Source organism: Pezoporus wallicus, unplaced genomic scaffold, assembly GCF_028554395.1.
Source record: "Pezoporus wallicus isolate ANWC-B61680 ecotype Strahan unplaced genomic scaffold, APGP_CSIRO_Pwel_v1 contig_8166, whole genome shotgun sequence".
NCBI lineage: Eukaryota > Metazoa > Chordata > Aves > Psittaciformes > Psittacidae > Pezoporus > Pezoporus wallicus.
In genome coordinates, this window is record NW_026638114.1 from 1,529,997 (window position 1) to 1,551,829 (window position 21,833).

At 45.8% G+C, this 21,833-nt stretch overlaps 1 protein-coding gene across 3 annotated transcripts in view; it reads right to left on the reverse strand.

The window, feature by feature from the left end:
* Positions 1-509: 509 nt before the first annotated feature.
* KLHL3 (kelch like family member 3) overlaps positions 510-21,833 on the reverse strand; it is a 46,673-nt gene continuing 25,349 nt past the window's right edge. For 2 of the 3 annotated variants that reach the window (XM_057409450.1, XM_057409449.1), the window contains exons 5-15: positions 19,219-19,381; positions 16,259-16,368; positions 11,377-11,493; positions 10,338-10,487; positions 7,804-7,921; positions 7,106-7,303; positions 6,209-6,310; positions 3,788-3,916; positions 1,769-1,909; positions 1,416-1,559; positions 510-1,163 (exon numbers count right to left, since the gene is read on the reverse strand). In XM_057409450.1, coding sequence (XP_057265433.1) covers positions 1,135-1,163; positions 1,416-1,559; positions 1,769-1,909; positions 3,788-3,916; positions 6,209-6,310; positions 7,106-7,303; positions 7,804-7,921; positions 10,338-10,487; positions 11,377-11,493; positions 16,259-16,368; positions 19,219-19,381 — 1,401 coding nt within the window. In that variant the 3' untranslated portion in view covers positions 510-1,134. The remainder of the gene's footprint in view (positions 1,164-1,415; positions 1,560-1,768; positions 1,910-3,787; positions 3,917-6,208; positions 6,311-7,105; positions 7,304-7,803; positions 7,922-10,337; positions 10,488-11,376; positions 11,494-16,258; positions 16,369-19,218; positions 19,382-21,833) is intronic. The other variant, XM_057409451.1, reaches the window with a different exon arrangement.

Here is a 21,833-nt window from a genome sequence, read left to right on the forward strand (position 1 = left end):
TCTGGGAGGTAAGATAGCCGCCTTACAGCTGGATCTAGATTTGTCTGGTATCAATAATCTTACAAATTCTTCATACTAATAGAGGAACACCTTCAGTATGGGCAAGATAAAAATAGCAATTACAGTGACAGTGATTAGTTAATCTCCATCTCTGGAAGCATTAAAACACTGCAGGTATTTTGCTTGGCTCATTAATCCCTGCTTGGGTGACAGAGGGCTCTCGCTGTACGCAATGTCTTTACATTAATGGCACCATAAGGTATTTCTTTTAACATTTAAATGCTCTATTATGAAATGGCATTGAGATGCTGGACAGAGCTAGAACTGGGGCTTTCAGCACAGCTGAAATACATGGGTTGGGAATACTTTCTTATCCAAGCAAGATTTGTTTCACAGGAGCAATAAACCCCATCAGAGCAGCACAGGTTTTGTGGGGTTGCCAAGTTTTGTGTGGTTCAGCCCCAGGGAAGGCACTGCCCAGCAGGTCCCACCACGTACAGCAAACAGCATTCATGGCAAGTAGAAAAATCACATGGTATTTATTTCCACCACACGACAAGCATTTCAGGGATACATACAGTAGTCCAGGGGCATATACAAACATATGACTGAGACAGCGGCACACTCAAGCCAGAGCACCCTGTTCCAGTTCATTTCTGCTGACTGCTTTTCTCAGCTGGTACTCAGAAGCTTCCGCTCCCAGTAGTGAAGTCCACCCTCCAGGCACAGTAAGTAGTTCAACAAGATATTGTGCACGGAGCATCAGTAGTGAAGAAACCCAGAACGTTCATTTTTACTCACGTGCCCGATCGTAGCAGTTTTGTTTCACACAAGAAACTCAGTGCCTGCAGTTCAAGCACGGTGTCTATCTCAGGACACTAGCCATTGAGAAGAACAGTTGATTGCACCACAGATAACAAGCAACACTTCGTGTCTAGCATGGAACATGTCCCCAGAGGGATTTTCGCTTTGCTACGTGATCCACCGCAGAGCAGATGATGTTTGGAACCTATCACTGGTCATGCTAAGACGTTAACAGCAATGAGATGGGTCAAGTCAGAGATCAGTCGTCTTCCCAACACCGCCCAGCTGGATCCACTTCACTTCTGCTTCTTGCACTGGCTTGATTGTGTGTCACAAGGGTTTGTGAATCACAGCCACACCTGTTGTAAGGATGGACAGACAGACACAGTTATCACAGGAGAAGCTCCTGGGTTGTGATGTGGTTAAGGTCCTCCTGCAAAGCCAAAGACCAACAACAAGCCTGCAGAGAGGTGTCTACTATCTCTATGAAAGCTTCCTCTTCTGAAAACAACATAAACCATACCAAAATGTAAGATCAAAGCTTCAAGAGGGACAGCCCTCAAGTTTATGAATGACCCCAGCCATTACCAGCTCTCCCACTGACTATTTACCTGCATAACTTCTCCCCGTGCTCATGCTGGTTGGTAATAACGTCCACTTGTCCGTGATGGGGTTGTAGTATTCCACCGAGGCCAAATTGCAGGACCCATCATCTCCTCCCACCACGTAGAGGAGCCCATTCACCGCACACACACCTCAAAGCAGAGTGCAGATGGTTAGATACGGGCTAACTCATTTCCCACAGCACATCACCTGCTATGTTCTGATTCATCCCCCAGCAGATCCCTCATCTTCCACTTTCATCGCTTACAACACCGATCGCTTACGTCACTAGCACATTAGTCACATTAAAACCCACACAGATAACTGAACCAAACACCACAGAACAGCTTATTGTGGTTACCTGCATTTCTTCTACACATATTCATGTCTGCTACTTGCTTCCACGTGTTTGTTCCTGGATCATAGACTTCCACGCTCTTCCTTACTAAGGGACCATCGTGCCCCCCGGTAGCATACAGCAGCCCACTGAGAACACCAACACCTGCCAAGCAGAGCCCAGCATTAGCCAAGTGTACAGGGCAAAGGGTTGCACAGCCCTGGTTCTTCTATTGGGTATCGCCTTGGCCTCTCCAAGGCATATCCAAAACATGGGCCTCATGCACCTCAAGATCATCCAGCATGTGGTCAACTCCCCACTCATGACTGCCACCATAGCAGACCTGCACAGTAACCCCTGGCAGATGTCCTGTCTTCCAGGGCTGTGCCCCTTCTCAGGTAGATGTTACCTGAGATCAGGCCTAGTCCCACAACACTTCCTTTGTTCAACCTCTTTGGACTGGCTCGTTCTTTCTTCCCTTTGCATCCCTGACCACTGCATCCCACCCCACCTTGTTTCCACCTGCCTGCTCTTTTCTGTCATGCGGCCCTTTGCTTTTAGCCTGATTCCTAATTCCAGGTTTGGGATCACTCCAGAGAACTGAGGACACCCGTCCTCACCTCCACTAGATGTCAGCATCGGGATGGCAATGCCAACACTGAGCACGGGTTCAGCGATGGAGGGGTACAACAGACACGCGCTGCAGCATCACTGGGGATGAGTGGCACCGGGCTGTCCCCTCCCCACAGACTGCTGGAGGGGCATCTGGGTGACAACCACAACCTGAGGAGCTCAGCTTTCACGTTGGAAACAGAGAATTGCAAGGCTATTTGGCAGGTGAGTACAAATTCCCTAATACTGGACTTGCCACATGGGGATGTACTTGCAAAGCAGCACTCAGTGTTTCAAACAATGACAATTCACTAAAATCCATTTACAGGCACAAGCTGTTTTGCTGTGCTTCAACACGCTGTCAACAACACGAGCTATTCATTCTGTTCTCCTATAAGCTAACACTGAGCTTGGTTTAAGCATCGAGCAAATACTAAAAACCTCTTCAACTGAATTCAAACCAGCAGTGTGTGATCGTATTTGCCTCTCCTGGAGTTATGGAAAAGGTATTAGAGTGAGGAAAGAAAGACCATGTGTGGAGAGCAGCCTCTCAGCTGCCCAGCTCAGAAAGGAATTCCCACCACTGCTTAACCTGCAGGGTCATCTCAGCCCCCAGGCTTGGCCATCTCCTGGCAACTGCTGCTTTAGGTACTGTACAATGAGAACTCCAAGCCTTGACATCAGGAAGGACCCTCTGCACACACTGAGCTACACGACCGTAGATATCTGAAGATCATTTTAAATGCAATGGATAAAAGTTTTTATCTCTTTCAGACAGGAACAGCCACAGAAAGGACTAGAGCTTACCTAGTCTAACGTCACATAGTAAATAAGAAACCATCAAGATTAGAATATAACTCTTTTTTAACCTGTCCTTTCCTTTAATAACCAATTCTTGCCAGCAAAAGGTACACTAAAAACTAGCTCAGCAGGGACAACCTGAGATTATTTCTGTTACCTTGGCTAGACCAGCACACCACCCAGTGCAGATGTGCTTTGTGCTGCAAAGCACCCACCGGATGCCTGCAGAGAAGATCCAAAAGGAAAACCCACCTGACATCCCCTAAACGACAGCAGAGAAGGAGGTGCAGCTGGGCTTTCCAGTCCCCAGCTGAGCATGCAGCTGGCAATTTGGAAAGCTGATTTTTAGCTTGTAAGTGAGCTGCACCTGTTAGCAAGGCTACTTGGAAACACTGAACATCATTTCATTAATCGAGAAATTCATTTCAATTTGGCAAGATTTTAACCAAGTCAGGAGAGCAGCACACATCTTCCAAGCAATTATAGTTTTTCCTCTCATGGGAAAAGGATGGTAATAACAGGTTGCACTTGCCAGCCCTGCAACGCCAAAACACCCTTCTCATTCCTTTCCATGAGCAGAGGAGAACCCAGTGATCATCTGCCTTTAAGAACACATCTTGGAGCCAGTACCTGCCCCGCTGCGCCGAGTGCTCATGTCAGCTACGTAGGTCCATTCGTTGGTGGCCGGGTTGTACTGCTCGACGGTACTAAGGCACTGACGGGATGCTCCGTCGTATCCCCCCACGGCATAGAGCTTCCCTGGAAGAGACACACGTTGGCATCAGCACTACAGCTACAACTGATGTATGTTACCATCACGCCTCACAGCTCCAGGTGAGGACAGATCCTGGTTGACAGAAGCCCTGGGACACGTGCCTAAACCTGCTGGGATGCCTGGGGAACATCCTAGCGGAAGGATCTGAAGTAGACTCACATGACTGTATTTAAATCTATTAAAGCTGTCAACTAAGACAAAGAAACAACACAACAGCTTAATTAGAAGCCAAAAGCCCAGAGGGTTTTCCAAATGACTTGTTGGCCCAGGAGAAGAGGTAACATCAAAGCTGATCGAGCATTTCCTCCTGCTCAGGCAAGATGTGCTGTCAAAGGTCGATACTGTACATTAATGACTGTATCACATGAGCAATAAATATGCAACAGCCTCATATGTTAATCTAATACCTGCATGGAAACCTAGACGTGATCTTGAAGAACCTGGGCCAAATCCAAAGCAACCAATGCTGCTAGCACAGCTGAGGCCAGCTGGTGCACTTGTGCCAAGTGATCACAACACAGAAGATAACCCTCACAGCATGGGGTATTTGTCCCTCCCTACCCTCAGCTCAAGGAAAGCTGAATAATATACAACTAACGTGCTTCTCTGGTCTCCATCAGGTATCATGGAACTACTACGCCATATATGAAACAAGGCTGATGCTTCACCATGTTCTCTTTTCACAGGCTTTTCTGATACTCTCACCTTGCCTCCCTGTATCGTCTATCAGCTTGTTTTGCATTTAGGCAGTAAACTCCTTGGGCAGAGTTTCTCTGTGCTTCTTTATCACAGTACCTAGCACAAAGGCGTTCTGGTTCAAAACCAGGCCTCATTACAACAAACAGCCATTAACAAAGTTCAACAAATAGGTAGGAAAATTCTAACACCATTTTTTGTACAAAACCCACGAATAAGACCAATTTTCAACCCATATCAGCAGAGCCTGGCCGCAAATGAGCTATGCAATTCTTTGCATACACACGAGACTCCCACCAGCAGTTATCATCTACAGTCCTACGCTTTTGCATCCTCCTGTTTCCTTGGTGTTTACAAGCTCCAAGAAGAGGCCAGCTCTTTTCTTTCTCCCTCGGATCCACTTACAGCCTCCTCACACTGTGATCACTAGGAGAGGTCTGCAAGGATCAGGTTTGTGACTGTGCTCCTTCTGCATCTTCCTGTCTCTTGAAACATTTCAAACTCTTATTTGTGCTGTTGGTTCAACCCACCTGGTGTTAGTTAATGACTCAAGGCAAGAGTGCCAGACCAGGCAAGACAAGATAAAGCTCCCTGGCTGGCATCAAGCATTAGATGTTTTCAGTACCCACAGATATCAGATTGATCTTTATCACATTCAGATGAACAAGCTGCAGCTTGTTCCCTACAACATGATCAACTCTTCTTCCCATCACATGCTCTCATTATTGTTTCTCATGGACTCCAACATGTGCAACGCTTATTTGCTCTTTCAAACAAAGCAAAGGGAAAGGATTTCATGTTTCCAGTAGAAAAAGTGTCCATAGAAAAGCATCTCTCACAAGCACACATGGTATTTGTTCTCATTCAAATCCCTTCAGCAAATCCCACTGACTCCCAGCAGCCCAGCACTTCACTCATGGGCCAATTTTGAAGGAGATGCTTGTGAAATAAACATATAAATTTAGCACAACCACCACTATTTACTCTGACTTTATCTCCCTCCTTCTTCTCACATATACACATAAGCACACTTCAGGTATTCCCCATACAAACAGGTCAAACCAAACCACTTCAAAGTGCAGTTTATAACAAGGCTCTCGCCAGCAGCTGCTCTGCACTGTACTAATTGCAAACTGGTATATGCCATGTTAAAGACAAGGTCGAAAACCCCTTTCACTTGCTTCAGAAGCAATTGTGCTAAAGGAAGAAAAGGTTCCTATTTAAACCTATTCTTTCCTGATGGCACCAGCATACACTACATGCCACCATTGGCCTTCACCAGCCAGAAGCTGCCCAGGAAGAATATGGATTGAAAGAATCCTGCACACACCTAATGGCATTCACAGGAGGCATGGGCTGGGCTGATATGGGTCTGAGGCTCTTGGAAAGGTACACATGATTTTTCATTAAGATAAAGAAGAGAATGGGAAAAGCTGCAGCAATTACATCATATAAAATAAATCTTTACCAACAAGTCTAGAGAACAGTCCCTGCAGTCCCCTCCTATTGCACTCAACCTTTCAGGCTTCCCTTTGAGACAGTAACATTTGCTTGATGGACATGGCTGCTGATTTTCTTACCCTCCACAACTCCAACTCCAACACTGCTTCTTCTTGTGTTCATGGGAGCCACAAAAAACCACTCATTGGTTTTATAGCTATAGGCCTCAACTGATGCCAGACCTAGTTAAAAAGGGGATACACAGGTTTTCTAATTAAAAAAAAAGAGAAGAAAAAAAGATTGGTGTTGCACTTTCATCTGCCTTCCACCTCCTCCCAAGCCCCTAATTCCCCCCACACTCCTGTAACCCAATTCTCTAATCCCTTGTCTTTCAGGCTGGCACCAATGTGTCAACGCCACTTCAGCAGCTGGAAATAGTTACCCCATGGCCCCTGCAATGTGCTGGGGACACCAAGATGGAGCAGAGTCCAGATACCAAGCCCAGAAGTCCTCCATCCTTTCCAGCATTACAAAATGTCCATGCAGAGGTTTAGAAACTACCCCCAAACCCTGTTGCAATTGTACTCATCACCAGCTGAGATAATTTAGGGCTTAACCAAGTGGCAAAGCTCTAGAGCAGAGGCAGAGGTGTGAATCTAAACATGCAGTTATGCCAAGAAAAATCCCAGCCACACATACCCCACAAGGTGCCACGCTGGCATTTTATACGTGTTGCTATGAAAAATATAACTAAAACAAGGAAAAAATCCCCTTTCAGTCCAGAAAAAGCATATTCACACAGAGAATGAGACTGAAGAAGCTGTATCACTAAAGAAGAACACAAGAGTGAGATTCCCTGCCACTACTGATGGGTCAGAACACGCATGTGGTTAGTTACAACATGCAGTAAACCCAATCCCTGGCTCTTTCTCTACAAATCATAGAGGAAGGGGGCAGGAATCTCACTAAGGCTCTGCAGGGGTCTCTGAACACATTTGTCAGGTCAGGCACTGCCCGGTTTTTGCCCCATCACCTACCAGTGCTGCCATCAAAGCCGCCCACTGCATACAGGAGATCATTGAGCACGGCTGCGCCTAAGGTGCTTCGTCTTTCCTGCATGCTGGCTATGGATGTCCACTGGTCCTTCACGCCATCGTACACGTCAACCGTCCGTACCCTTAAAGAGCCATTGAAGCCCCCGACAGCATAAACATTGCCAGCCATAAACACCACACCTGAGAAAAGAGGAGAAGGACTTTACAGAGGTTTTACAAACACTTTGGGAAGTGAGTGTCATCAGACCTCTGTCGGAGTGTGTAAGAAAGGAGGAGAAGCAGAACCTTGGCACATCCTTGGCCTCTTCTGCAGGTTAAGAGCAGTGGAACCTAGTATGATCAAACATATGTGTCATATGGAAGGTGAAATGCACATAAATAAATGGCATCATAAGGCACAGATGCATTTCACACCTGAATGAGTAATTTTCTGGGACACAGAGAACACCAGATGGTGATCCACATTCACAGCCCTGTCAGACATCTTCAGGGGAACACTCAACTTACAAATCTCCATCACCCACTCCTCAGCACTCGGAGGGACTGACTCAGCTCCTTTGATTTTCACTAGGAAACCAGCAAGGAAAGCTGGTTGAAAGAGATGACTGAGGGACCTGTATCCAGTGCTGAAGAGCTGCACAATGAAAAACAAAGAAGGTTACAGCAAAAGTTCTCATTACCTGCTCTGCATCTCCGGGAGGGAAGCTCAGCAACCTGATCCCACCGCTCCTCCTCAAAATCATAGCACTCCACACTGCGAATGGCTTTGGGTGCTTGCCCACCCACTACAATCATCACCTGGAGAGGGAAGACAAGAAGCTAAAAACATGCTGCAGGCCTACTACAAGCTTCTGCAGCAACACCTATTTCAGTCACTTGTATTCCAAGAGGGAAAAAGCTATCTCCAATTTAATGCACACTAAATACTAAATAAACCTTCTTTACCATTTCCAATGGGGACAACGTGCACTATTTCCCCAGGAAACACAAAACCGCTTTGGCACCATGGTACGTGCAAGGTTCCCTGCATAAGTATTTATAAGTGAAGCAGATCCCAGTGTAATTCCCACAGCCAGCACAGTGTTTAGTCATTACCTCTATGGTGGTGCTAAAAACAATCGATGCCACTTAGCAAATAAAGCCTGACAGCTGTATTGCCACCTGCAGGGAGATGACACTCCAGGGAATCACCAGGACTATTAACACCTAGGGTGCTGGGCTGCTGAAGGAAGTGATTTGTCAGCTTCATTAAGGCTTCTGGTTGCAATATGTACTGATGCAAACCCAGTAATTAAGTCCCAAATTCATTATAAACAGAGAAGATCTATGTGAAGGTGACCAAAGACCATCTCTGGAATGAAAGAACTGCTCTGGTCAGGCTAAAGGTTCACCCAGCCCCAGACTCCATTCCCTCACTGGCAAATGGGGACACTGGAAAAGTGAGAAGATGTGGACAGTACGCAGTGTGGCTCTTCCCAAATCTGCCCTGTCTGCATGACAGGGACAAACTCCCCATGGACTTGCTGACTTGCAGTGGTCCCAGGAACCTGCACTCACCTGAGCCCCAGCTGGGCACTGCAAACCAACCAACCACACATCCAAATCACCTGCACCTACAAACAGACTGACCTGCACTTTGTTCTGAACACCCCCTGTTTCCTTCAACCCTCCATGGCTATCAAGAGGGAGCATTTGCTCCCCTTATCTCAGCACATCAGGAGGAGCAAACACTGCTCAAGACAGTCTGATTTTTACCAGGCCAATGAGCTAGAAGCAAGATAACAGGGCTTTAGATATAGTCAAAGAGTAGATGGGAAACTGGCTTTAACCTCTGCGAGGCAGCTGTGAGTAGCTGAGGGGATAAAAGATTGTCACTTGAGATCACCCGGGTAACAAGCTCAACTCCAGTCTGGGCTGTTGTAAAGCACAGAGCTAGACAGCAATTTGAAGCATGTGAAGAGCCTGAAAATAGCAGCTGTTTGATCTACAACGATGAGAACATGACATTAGGAAGCAAAGTGAGTCTAAATTAGCAGCCTGACTCCGAGTTGTGTAACAGCCTTCCATGGAAAGCTTTGCGTGATTACAGAATTAATGCTAATCCCTCACCAGCAGGACCAACAGACCACATGAAAGTCTCTCAGTAACAGGATTACTGAAGATCATCACCTTCTCTTTCTTTACAGCTAAAAAGAAGGGAGACCTGCAGAAGGTTTGCGTTTGTACTCGTAGGTCATGCTGTAGATGTTGAGAACCTCTGAACTCATTGGTTCACTGTTTGCTTTATTCTTAGCTACTTTAGTCCTTCAACAAGGGTCACAACAGCCCTTCATGATACCCCAAAGCTATGTTCTACCAACTTCCTCTCAGCACCAGCAAGCAGACAGCAGAAAAAGCATGCCAACACACTCTGCAGAAGGACAATTTCTCAATGGACAGTCCAACATCTAAACATCTTAACAGCCCCTCATTGCACAGATCTCATACACTATCTCACAAACCCACTGTGGTTTTGATGTCTTACAATCTCCAAAATGCTTATTAATAACTCCAGCAACAGTCTGTTGAGGGACACTGTGCCAAACTGTGTTTATGTCTGGGGCACAGGGAAAACAGCTTCTGTTGTCATTTTTAATTCTCTAATAAAGCAGTGGACAGAGCATCACACACGTGCAGAGTCATTGCAGGGAATAAATAACAAGGATTATTTATTCAGTAGCTGCTTTGAGTCTATTAAAATCTGCTTCAGACTTCCTGCCCACAGGTCTGGGTGCTGTTGTTTCCTGCTTTCCTGGCTTCTGATTATGGATACAGGAAAAGGAAAGACACCTACCGTGACCCTCCTCAGCAGGGCTCCACAATAGTGCTTACAAGCCAGCAGAAACCCTTTGAGCACTACAGGCAGCTGCCCGCTGCCACTCCACGGGTCAGTGATTCTCAAGCTACTCACAAAACCAGCTGCAGCTGACAACATGTTTGAGGAGCAGCCCTTTGCCCCTGGGAGCAGAGATATTGCTTCTCCTGAGGCTTTAACTCAGTTCATCCAACTCAATTATGTATCCTCGGTGGGCACAGGCAGTACCAGAAGAGGGAGTAAAACACTTCAAAGGATTATCATGGAATTAGTGAGATGTAAGAATACCAGCTCCTTTCAAAGACAGAAAATGCCACCAGTAACAGCGTGAGGTGACAGAAAGCAACAAACCCATCTTACCTTTGGCAGGCTAACGGGAGTCCTCGGCTTTGTTCTGGGATTCTTGATCAGTTGCCTTTGATCCAGAGGAAGCAAATGATATTTCATGGCTTCGATAAGGAAGTCTTTACAGGTATTGTTATTCTTGATTAAAGCTTCTTCTTCAACTGTCTGAGAACATTCACACACATGAAAGATCATTTAAACTGAAGTACCTGGTGGCACAGGTCACAAGGAGACTTCCACCTCTTCCCAAAGAAACACAAGCCGTAAATCCAAGCTTCAGTATCACTCACAAGCAGCAATGTTCCCTCAATTTTACCACCCTTTGCCAAACATTTATCCCTGCAGAGCAGAATTCACCAGGAATCTGGGTACAAAACCAGGTAATTTCTTTTATTTGAGCCAGAATTTCTAAGGAGAGGCAATATCTTTTACTCTATCAGAACATACTGATGAAAGAAAAAAAACCCACAGTGGGTTCATTTTATTTCAACTCTATTGGTTCTTTAGACACATGATAAAAGCACAGTAGCCAAACAGCCTGTACGCCAACCCCTTCTTTGGGGATTTGCAGCTCATTATTAAGGCCCAGATCCCAGGAATTAACTTGCCAAGAACAATCTCTAAGTCCAACTACATCAGTGAGCATCTCACCTGCCACTAACACAACCCATCTCTAAGCACAGGACACATCTTAAGCCAAAATTATCACAAAATGTGTTTTGATAAAGCTCAATTTACCTGTGCATTAGGGGAAAAACTGCTCAAGTAACAGCACCAGCTTGGTGCAGAATCCCAAGGTATTATCTTCTAAATGCTTCTACCAAGCGAGGCTTGAGCTCCACTCTCAGCACTGCCTGGCAGAGCACAGGTCACATTTACTACAAGGTTTCTGCACACACACACTGATTTCAGAGTTCACCCAGTTTTCCTTTTATTCCTCTGTTTACTGACTCAGCGACATGCCGAATTACCCATCTCAGACACAAACAGCCAAGCCATTGATTGAAGAGTTACCACGCAGCTCAAGTGCAAGTATTAGAGTTATTAGACTAACCTGTACGAGATAATCTCTGGGCAAAAGGGGCAGGCGAACGTGCTCCATCAGTTTAGCCATGTGTTCTAAGCGAGATTCCTTCTCATAGTTTATCCAAGAAATAACTGCTTCAAAGACCTACACAGATAAAGCACAATTAAACAGAGAAGAGAGAACCAGCTGCACAGTCACCTACCCAAACCCAGAAGCGTTGAGATTTTAAGTTATCAAGCGAAGGAGGTGCAAGATCTCTATCAAACAGATGAAAAAGTCATGACTATGAACAGAGCACAAGCACCACAGCAGTGAAGGGGTGAGCTGACCATGTGTATTAATCAGCAACTTCATATCTTGATGTGCTGCACCACTCTCAAAGTTAAGCGTGTGTCCAGGACAATCATATACCTCTTGGACATTAGTACTGGAAGGCAGCCAGGAAACTTAATGAGCCTGTTGACATTTGCACTGGACATTGCTCATTAAATCAGCCACAACAATTACTCCTGATAACAGAGAGCTCCCTTCCCAAAGGAGTCTGGCCACACGGTAAAACACTACACTCACCATCACATTTAATCACTGCACCAGTTTTGTCCCCCTACCCAACACCCAAGAAGCCTCCAGGACAAGTTCTCCATGCACAGAAAAGCCCCTGCCTCTGGGCTGGATGCATTTCACTGCTAAAAATATGCAGGAAACAAGGGCATGCTGGAGTTCTGGTCTGAACCAAAATGTAGTTGTACTCCCAGATCCAACCGGTTCAGATAAGCATCCAAACTTGGAGTCCATGACCACGAACAGCCCCATGCAGCAGGAGCCACGCAGAGCCCTGTGCAGTGAACAGCCAGAAGTGTCCTACATGGGCTCCTGCATGAATATGCATGTGTTTATGTAACTATGAGCCTCACTCCTTCCAGAAGAAAGGCCTAAAAACGTCACTGGGAGCAGGAAAGGCTTCCTAAAACATCCAGCAAGGCAAGGAGAGGGGCTGGTGCAGCCTCGATGCTGCACAACAGGATGTGGATCATTGCACTGGGGTTTCCCCATAGAGAATTAAATTCTAACCTTTAACTCATATCAAGAGGCAAAATTCCCTCTCCATGTGCTCTCACTACCTGGTTACTGATGGGGGGCTGAGCACAGCCCACTCCTGTAGCACCCCCAAAAAGCATTGCTGGCTCTTCAACCCCAGCACACTCAGCAAGCGCCCTTGGTTCAGCTTCCCTCTGGTTGACAGATCAGGCCAACATGCACAGGTATTTTTCCCCTTTCTTTCCATCCCTCCCATCCCTCCCCAAGAAACCATTTTGTTTGGTCCAAGGTCACTAACTTGACAAAATCAACCAGAACTGAGGGCACGATCTCCTGGTCCCCAGTTGCTGCTGGCAAATGTAGTCTGCAGGAGGCAGCATCCTCCCACAAAGGAGAGGCTGAGCAGAAAGGGGTTTCTTCCTCTTAGGCTATACTATAAAGAAGCAGTAAAGCACCAGCCTCATTTCCTATGCCAACAAATGCTCCTGCTGAACTGTTTGGAATTCAGGACACTGCGATGAGCAACAGGGATCTGTGTAATCAAACCCCAGCAATTGCAGAGGAAAATAACTACCGCAGAACCTATTCTAAAATGAAAACAAACAAACCATTTCACTTTGGCTACGAGGCATTTAAAGTAGAAACCACATCGTTGTGAGATTTTTAATTGCAGATCAGTGTGGAAGGAGCATAAAAGCCAATGTTCAGTCAGCAAACAGGCTTTTCATTAACCTCTTCTGCACAAATGCTGAGCCACAGGACTGGGATGTACCAAGTTACGGACCAGGATGACATGGAACAAGTCTTAAAGGAAAGTAAAGCAAATGTGCACAAGGAATAAACTTTTTTCTCAGTGCTGGAGGCTGCTCCTGGGTTAGGCACACACTGATGTCACCAGGCTAAAAATAACACAGATTTGTAAAAAATCAGATTCTGGCACCTTCCATTGGCTCCAATTCCTAAGTTTATGAGAAGGGGCGGAGAAAATCTTAATCCAAGACAGCAACATGTCTATTTAAAGGCCACATCTGTTTCCACTACTGCTGTGCCCACTGCAGACCCCAAGCAGCTGCTGCTCCCCTAGGACATGGGGTTTTCCAGCCGTGCAAGACTTGCTGCCAGGCTGGGATGGGAGGAAGCAGCTTCCCACCTGGCTTCATTAAGAGGCATGGGCTGGGTTAGTGGCTGGCACCTGCCTGGATGCAGGAGCAGTCCCAAGCTTAGGAGAAGCAGATTTTCCACTCTATGGAAACTTAAAAGCCTGGAATACCCCCTTTCTGCACAATACGTAAGCAAACAGCAAGGCCAGATGTTGTCCCAGTCTCTTCAGCCAAAAATCCAGCTGTTAGATACTCCCAGGAGGACTAAACTGTGCATCAGCTTCTACAGCATGAGACAATGAGTCAATTGCAGGAGTCTGTGTTAAATCCCCAATCCAAATATCCCAACCCTTTTAAAAATGTCTTTTGTCACTGTACTCAGTTGGCAGGAGCCCTTTCCCAAGGTCTGAAGTCCTTCCTTTTCGCACACCATTAACAAATAGGAATAAACACCATTTTTTGTAGTTTTTCCTTGCTTGCGTACACTGCTATAATGAAAGAGCCAATTAGGTCAGGTGCAGAAAGCACCGATAAAGCTGTCTTCAAAGCACTCAGCTAGAGCAAAAGGAGCAGGCAGGCACCAAAATAGACCTGTGCCTTGGGCTGAAAGGGCCTGTGCAGCTGCAGAGGCTGGCAACAGGAAGGGGGAGAGAAAGGAGAATAACCTTTGAGTAACAGGGAAATGTCATCGTTTCACAATTAACATGGATTGAATCATAGAATAGGTAGGGTTAGAAAGGACCTTAAGATCATCTAGTTCCAACCCCTCTGCCATGGGCAGGGACACCTCACGCTAAATCATTTTGCTGTGGTAGCAGAGAATTTTTGTAGTTCTGATGGACTAGGGATACAAGTATGCCAAAATTTGTGCAGATAAGGAATATATGTTATCAGGCCAATTGGTATTAGTTGAGGGCAGCAGAGGAAGGGGAGAACACACCAGCTCTTGGGCACAGAAGGCTTAAAGCATTTTAAGGGCAATACTTCCCTCTGTGGCCTTGTTGCCTTCTGGCCCTGGCAGGACTCAGCTATAGCACTTCCCAGTGACCCAGAGATGGCAACGCTCTGGCTCACAGACTGCAGCACATGTGAGAGACATGGTAAGGACAGGAACCAGAAAGCCTCTTGTGGAATCTGGCTGTGGCAATTTAGCTCTCAGGTGTTTGAAGTATTTATCCACGTACACCTTGTTGCTTAAAATAGTTGCCTATCCATCACATGTATATACATAGATATGTGTATATGCATAAATATACACACACACACACACACACCTATTTATTTTTTATAATATATACCATACACTAGCAGATAGGAAGAATAAAGGTCAGGGAAACAGCTTGTCTCTCGTGAAGCTAAAATAAAACAGCATCCTATGATTCTGCCCTCAATTCTCAGCACTTCTTTGGACTCCAGCACATATTTCATGTTTATGTTCCAACCCCATTCTCTGCCTCCCTCCTGTTATTCATATCTGTTGTTCTGAACATGAAGCTTTATGCTTACATTTCCTTCCTGTGCCTTGCATTCTCAGCTTTTACAATCAGCTAAAGAAATACTGGGTTTGATTGCATAAAGCTCAGATGAGGGAGTAGGTACTTTGATTTCTCTGGGCACAAGGCCAATAAAAGCTTTTTAACAATGCTGCACAGCACTGGGAAGACTGGTTACCAAACTTGCACTTCCTTTTGCAGCCTGCTTGGCTCATGCAAAATGATTCTGCTCATGCCATTTGTTCATGCCATTTGTTTTTTCCCTTTTTGGCCCTGCCTCTGTGGCACCTCACAGCATCCCACCACGACATACACCAGTTGAAATACACTCCTGAAGGCCCTGACTTTGCTGGCTCAGGATGTGAATGAAGCATCACTGCACTTGCCCTCATGTAGTGTGGGTTTTCTGGCAAGCTTTGTGGTCCCTATGGGTCCAAGCATCTTCTTGCCTGCTCCCAGAGGGGCTGAGCAGGATGGGTGCACACACTATCAAGCACACACAGGGCCAGCCTCATCCCACAGGCATCCAACAAGGATCCTGAAGTTACAAGCCCCATAATCCTCAAGCTGTCCTGTAGCCTCCCACAAGAGTCCATCTCCTCACAGTGACAATTTGGAGGTGAGCTGAAGGGCTTGAGGCACACATCTCTACCACAAACCTGCTACAGGTCATGCAAGAAGCCCACTGAAAAGAAAGGGGGTGGACCCGGTGTTCACCAAGTGCTGTAACCACTGGTCACCCTCCTTCCCAGAACTACAGGCTACCCAAGGTGTGCTGAACGTTTCAACCACAAAATAACATCAAACTGTGTCCTATTTCTCCCATCTGCCATTAAAAATACTGATGATGCTAGAAAATGTTTCCTTCCTTCCCTCTTGGTTGGCCTCCTTTAGTTTGCCTGACATGCAACAGAAACCAATATTGCTCCCTGACCTAATGAAATTCACCCTCTGGGGGGGTTTTACAGCAGGTAACAAGAGATTTACACAAGAGCAGATGGGAGGTTCCTAGTTTTCCAGAGAGGGAAGGTATTCTGTTCTGGCCCCCAGGGCTTTTGGAAGTGATATGGATCTGAAAATCATTACTTCCTGCAAAGAACAACCAAGTGAAGGTCATTTTTATGTGGGTTTAGGATTCACATTATTTTTAGTTTTCCTTTCCATGCAGTCTGTTGGAAAATAGCCCCTAAAGAGCATAACATGAGAACAGTTCCTGGTGTAAGATCTAGAAGCATTCAGGCATTCTTACATTGAGTGTTGCTATACAATTTACTGTACCTTTTCTTCAGAGGAGACTGTGAGCTTATCACTTGATATTAAACTGCAAACCTGGTCCAGACTAAGGCTAAGAAATTCTTCACCCAGCATCACCTCAGGGAAGTGCTGCTCTGTTCAACAAACGAGAAGGGGGAACAGAAAATTATAATGAAATCCATGTTCCAAGCCAACAGAAGGATTACAGCATTCAGAGAGCTGCTGCTGTCACAGCTCTGAGCACCAGAGACAAGCAACACGCTGCTGCGGCTGCATGGTGGCACAGAAACACTAAACAGCCTCAGAGCAGGTTAAAGAAATGGGATGTTATTGCAAGTAACACAAGCCCCAGGAGACACTTTCACAAATGACACGAGATGGGAACTGAGCTTTCTGCAAAGCCACCAAGTACCTTCCAAGTACCTTTGCAAAGTGACAAATAGGATTTAGAAGTGGTAGTTGAGAAGAGATGATGCCTTTCTGAAGTGGCACATAACCTGGCCACACTGAAATTCAGTTCTTGCCCACTTCAATGAGTTAAACAGAACTAGACCTGCTCAAACCTGGATGAGAGACTCCAGGTCCTTGTATTTGTAGGTATTCAAAGGAAAGGCTATCTTTAACATGAATTAGCCAAAGTTTGGTGCTTACACTCAGCAGCAAATAGTGAAAGATCCAAGGGTATCCCGCTAAATCAGTATGGGATCAGTATCTCTCTCCTTCCACCTTTAACTTCTTTCCCCAAATGTGTAAATTCAACTTTTCTCCTGCTCCAAACCCCCAGCACCCATCTTCCCCAGCATCTCTTCCTTTCCACTGAAGTCTGCAAGATCCCTTTTTCTCCCTTTTGGCTTCTAAATCCCTACATGCTCTAACTTTGGGAGCCACAAAATACACATCCCTGCTTATAATCCCAAACTGGGAGAACTATGACTGATTTCAATATAGGGCCAAAAAGACTCATCAAGTCTGGCAAGCTTCCCATCTAGCCACAGGGCACTAGGAAAGAATTACTTCTAAAAAGCAATTTCCAGGTAAAAAAAAATCACTGTTAGGCAGTTGCAGTCAGTTTTAGCTCTGCAAGAATGTGTTACATATACATGCCAATTTAATCTCACCTGCCGTTAGCTGAGTCGCATTTATCTTCGGTTGAAATACAGAAATATGAATCTCAGACACACTGTCTGAAAATGCTTTACTAAAGCTTTAATCCTTCAGTTTTCGAGAGGCTCAGGCTCATTTATCCAAAGAGCTCCCTCAGCAGCAAGATCTGCCTCTAGTTTTTACATCTGCAAAGTCTTTAGCCTGCCCAAAAGCAGCACCACAGGGACACAAGCTGGCATGAGAGGAGCTCTTTGGAGATCACACCTGAACAACTCCTCACCAGCGCTGGTACTGAGGGCACCAACCATGAACCCCACTTGGTCAGATGGGGGCCAACACATCACAGCTAAGCCAAAGGCTCTGACTAAAAATAGCAGTATCTGGATGAAGTGTAACACTCTATTAGGCTGGAAATAAGACCTAATGAAGTCTTCTGGCCTTAAGTGTTTGAGAAGCAGGAAATGCTCCCCACACAGCAAGCTGGATGCACTCTGACTTCTGGACACAATCTCCTATTCATTCTGGACCAGCATCTGGCAGTAGAAAGACTGATCTCTTGTTATTAGTTGGAAGCAAGTAAAAATATTTACTGATTTTAATACAGTAACTTGTGCCTGCATCGAGAAGGCTCCTCCACCTCCTCAAGTTATCCAGTGGCCAGAACTAAGCATTTCTCAAGACACTGAGCTCAGGCACACATGGACCCTTGAGCGTGGGGACTTCTGTCTTGGTTTAACTCTGTTACATAAACAACAGTGAAAAGAATTTTAATGGCATTTTTATTAATGGAGTTCCATTAACATTACATGGGCTGTTGTACTAACTGGGACTCACGAAGGCCAATAAAACAACAAAGCAGACTTTCTAATTGCCAAACAACCAAATAAATATACAGTGAATGCGCTGCTTGTTGGGTTAAAGATTAAACAGGGCCTGGAAGGAAGGATAATGAGATATTACAAGCAATCCTTTATACAATTAACCATTCCTTCCAGGGTACCTTTTCCTCCAGGGGATAATACAGCCTGAGCAGTTGAAAAGGTTTTACTTTTATTTGCAGCAGAATAAGGAAGGACTCGGTGGGCACGTTTTTATTCCACTGAGCCTACTTATGGTCCCATTAAGGACAAAACTGGACCAAGAAACATGCTGCAGGTGCTTGGGGACTGCAGGTGTATTTTTCCCTATTCAAATAGACAGAAAAGCAGAAAACAAACCAGCTTCTCCCAAGCAGAGGTCAAGGGCAGCTCTGCCAGAGGAGACTGGGAAGTGCTGGGAATTAAGAGCATGGGGCTGCTTGGAAGAGCTTTGTATTTACAACAGAGGAGAAATGCTGAAAGCCACTGCCTGCACATACTTACTGCAGACAAGCACATCCACTCTCAAGGAAACAAGAGCCTATCCACCCCGTGGGGTAAGTGCCCATTGCTCCACAGATCAGAGGCTCACACTACAGGGAAATTTTAGCTGAGTGCTCCAGGTGGGATTTCACTCTGCCCAATGCCATTTACTCCTAGAATGCACAAATCCCCAGCACTGCCTACTTTTCTCACAGGGAGGACACCAGCATGCCAACATTGCTGTTGAACAGGCAGCCAAAGAGCTCACTAGGAACATATTAGGGAACTATTTTGTGGGCTGGGATCCAGAGGATCAGTGGGGTTTTTACCTCCTTAGGTGCTCCCATGTGACCAAACCACATTCCATAACTTGCAGCACCACAGAAAGCTACAAGTCTACAACCAAATAAAGAATTCCTTTCCCTGTCCTCATAGCAGAAGCATGAAGAAACCAACCAGGATGTGCTGCTCCTGCTCAACCTACAAGCTGTTGTACCTAGAAGCAGGTTTAACTCAATAAACAGATGACCCTCCCCTCACCTGCGTAGGCATTCGCCTGCTGCAGCAGTTCGGTGCACGCGTGCACATCGGCAAAAGCTCGGATTCCAAGGCAGTTTGTGGGATGCAGCTGGGACTGAAGAAAATCACAGCAGTTTTTCCTGACGTCCATCAATTGCAATAAACTAGCAGCTGGCAACAAAACCTGCAGAGGCAAGAAAGGGGAATGAGTTAGCAACAAAGAAAGCTTGATTCACAGATAGCACAAATTAGATGCAATTCCCTGTCAGATGGGGACACATCTCTGCAGGGTACAAGGAAGGTTAAAGTCTTCACAGTATCCATATGCAAAAGATCCCCATCCATGCTCTGAGAGATGGAAACAGCTATCCCAGCTGGGCTAAAAGCAGAGCTCTTCTCACATCTTCTCCCTACGAGTCCTCAAGGCAGGTAAAGAGAGGACAAGATGCAAGCAAACATGGATGCACCTGAATTTCTGGCTTTGCTGCAAGCAGGTCCTGCACATAGATATTATAATATATATTTGATGCATTACCATCTCATTCAAAGCCCAGAGCAGCCCAGCACTCCTCAAAACCTTCAACTTTCTTATTTCCAACAAAACCATATTGGCTTGTGAGCAGGGTGCCCAAACTGCTATGTAAGAGAGGGAGTTCACAGAAGCTCAAGCAGGTTTTGGTGACAGCAAAGCTTTCAGGGGCCAGCTATTCAAATCAACAGTCATCTTTTTCACTCACAGTAAATGCTGTGACACTTGTGGCTCATGACTGCATCTGAAAATGAGGTACTGCTTTGTATCTACAAAACTGAGTGCCAAAAAGGGAGCCAGAAGTGCATCAGGAATGTGATATCTGCTGGAAAAAGAACACCTTTGAGGTCAGTGAGCAGGGCAGGAAGTAGAAAATAGAGTTGGTCGGGATGTTACAGCCTGTGACATCAGCTACTTCCTTTCTTATGTCGTACAGCAACTGCAGACGTGTCTTATCCCAGCTCTTCCATGGCTCTGGCTGTTTCACACATGTCCTTCCAACTGGGCATCTGTGCTCACCATCTGAGCACAGATATCTGGAAAATTATTCCTGACTCAAGTGTCTGTTAAACAAAACAAGCAGGTTACGAGCATTCACCTCCTGGGTCTCCATGGCAGGGAAGGGAAAAAGAGATCCCCTTCCCTGCCCCTGCTCACCTGCCCCACAGCGCCGTTTCTCATCAAGGCAGGATGCTCACAACCTGCCCCAAGTCCTTCCTCGGCCCCTGACTCATTCCAGCTCCAGAGCAGCTGTACAGTGTCTGCCTGCTGCCAAGCAGCCACCCCAAGGGGCAGCAATAAAACCAGAAGAGAAATCAATTAATCTGGGAGCCTGTTTGGGCCAGAGCCACTTGATGCCACAGGGAGATTAGTGTGTGGGTTTGATCAAATCAAGATAGCAATGCTCTAGTAGTCTTGAAACCTAGCTGTGAACCACTTTCTATCTACCTGAACCATCTCTATATCAGCAGAAAGGTGAGCACTTGAGCTGTATAAGGGCTGTGGATGAAGAAGTCAGGCTCCCTGCAAACCATCTCTGGCCACACACCAGGCAGAGCTTCCCCCATGCAAACCCTGTCCACCCAGGGCTCATGCCTGCAAATCCAGGAGGCTGCTTACATCGAGTGTTTTGGGATATTGCTTCTAAACCAGGCAGCTGTGATGGTACTCACCACCATCACTAATACCCACATGCTATAGCCCCTTGGACATCCTAGTGCTGCTATTACAGCCTCATGCTGGCTTGAGAGGGCAGCATAGGAGGAGCCTTACACCACTGCAGTTATTAGGAAAGGGTATTATCATATATTAGTTTTCAGAAGTAGGCTATATAAATAGCTCATTGAGAGATGAGTGGATCTTCTCTTTCTTACTTCCCAGCTGAACGTCTCACCACTCCTCTTGTTTTTACCAGGGAAGGCGAAAAGCAAGCAAAGGATATCCTCTAGCACAAAGTCTGTTTCCTTTAGAAATAACAAGAGGAAATGCCCTGCCTAAACATGCAGCAGGACCAAACTGCAACGCCATGAATATCCCGGAAAGTTACTCACTTGGGTCTGGATTTGGCTCTTAATATTTGAACTCCAGCTGCTGTTCATGATTTACAGGGAGCTGGCTTCTCTACCAGATCAGCACCTGCACCAAAACCCAATCGGCTTCTGAAACGATGCCAAAATTATCTGCTATTACTACTGAGATTGACTTCTTTGCTAAATAAGTTATGTCCAGAACCATATCTATGGGGGGTGTGTATATATATATATGAATATATCTATAAATATATTTCCCATAACCATCTAGTTCACCCACTGTGCTCTCACACCTACAGACTCTACCAATCTCAAGTTTGACACAACACTGGCTGTGCAAACAAATGCTTTCATGAACCTTTGGTGTCTCTGAACTACAAACATCTTTCATCCAAAAGTGCTCTGAGTTGCTATAAAGTTTATTCAATAGGCAGGGCATTAATGCTGGATTTCAGACTGGAGTTAGTTCCAGGTAACCTTAGCCAAAAGTTAACCCGCACCATTCCTCCTATGCGAAACTGGGAAAGGAGCATCCTTGCCTTGGGAGCATCCCCAAGGTAGGGGATGTATTAAAGTTT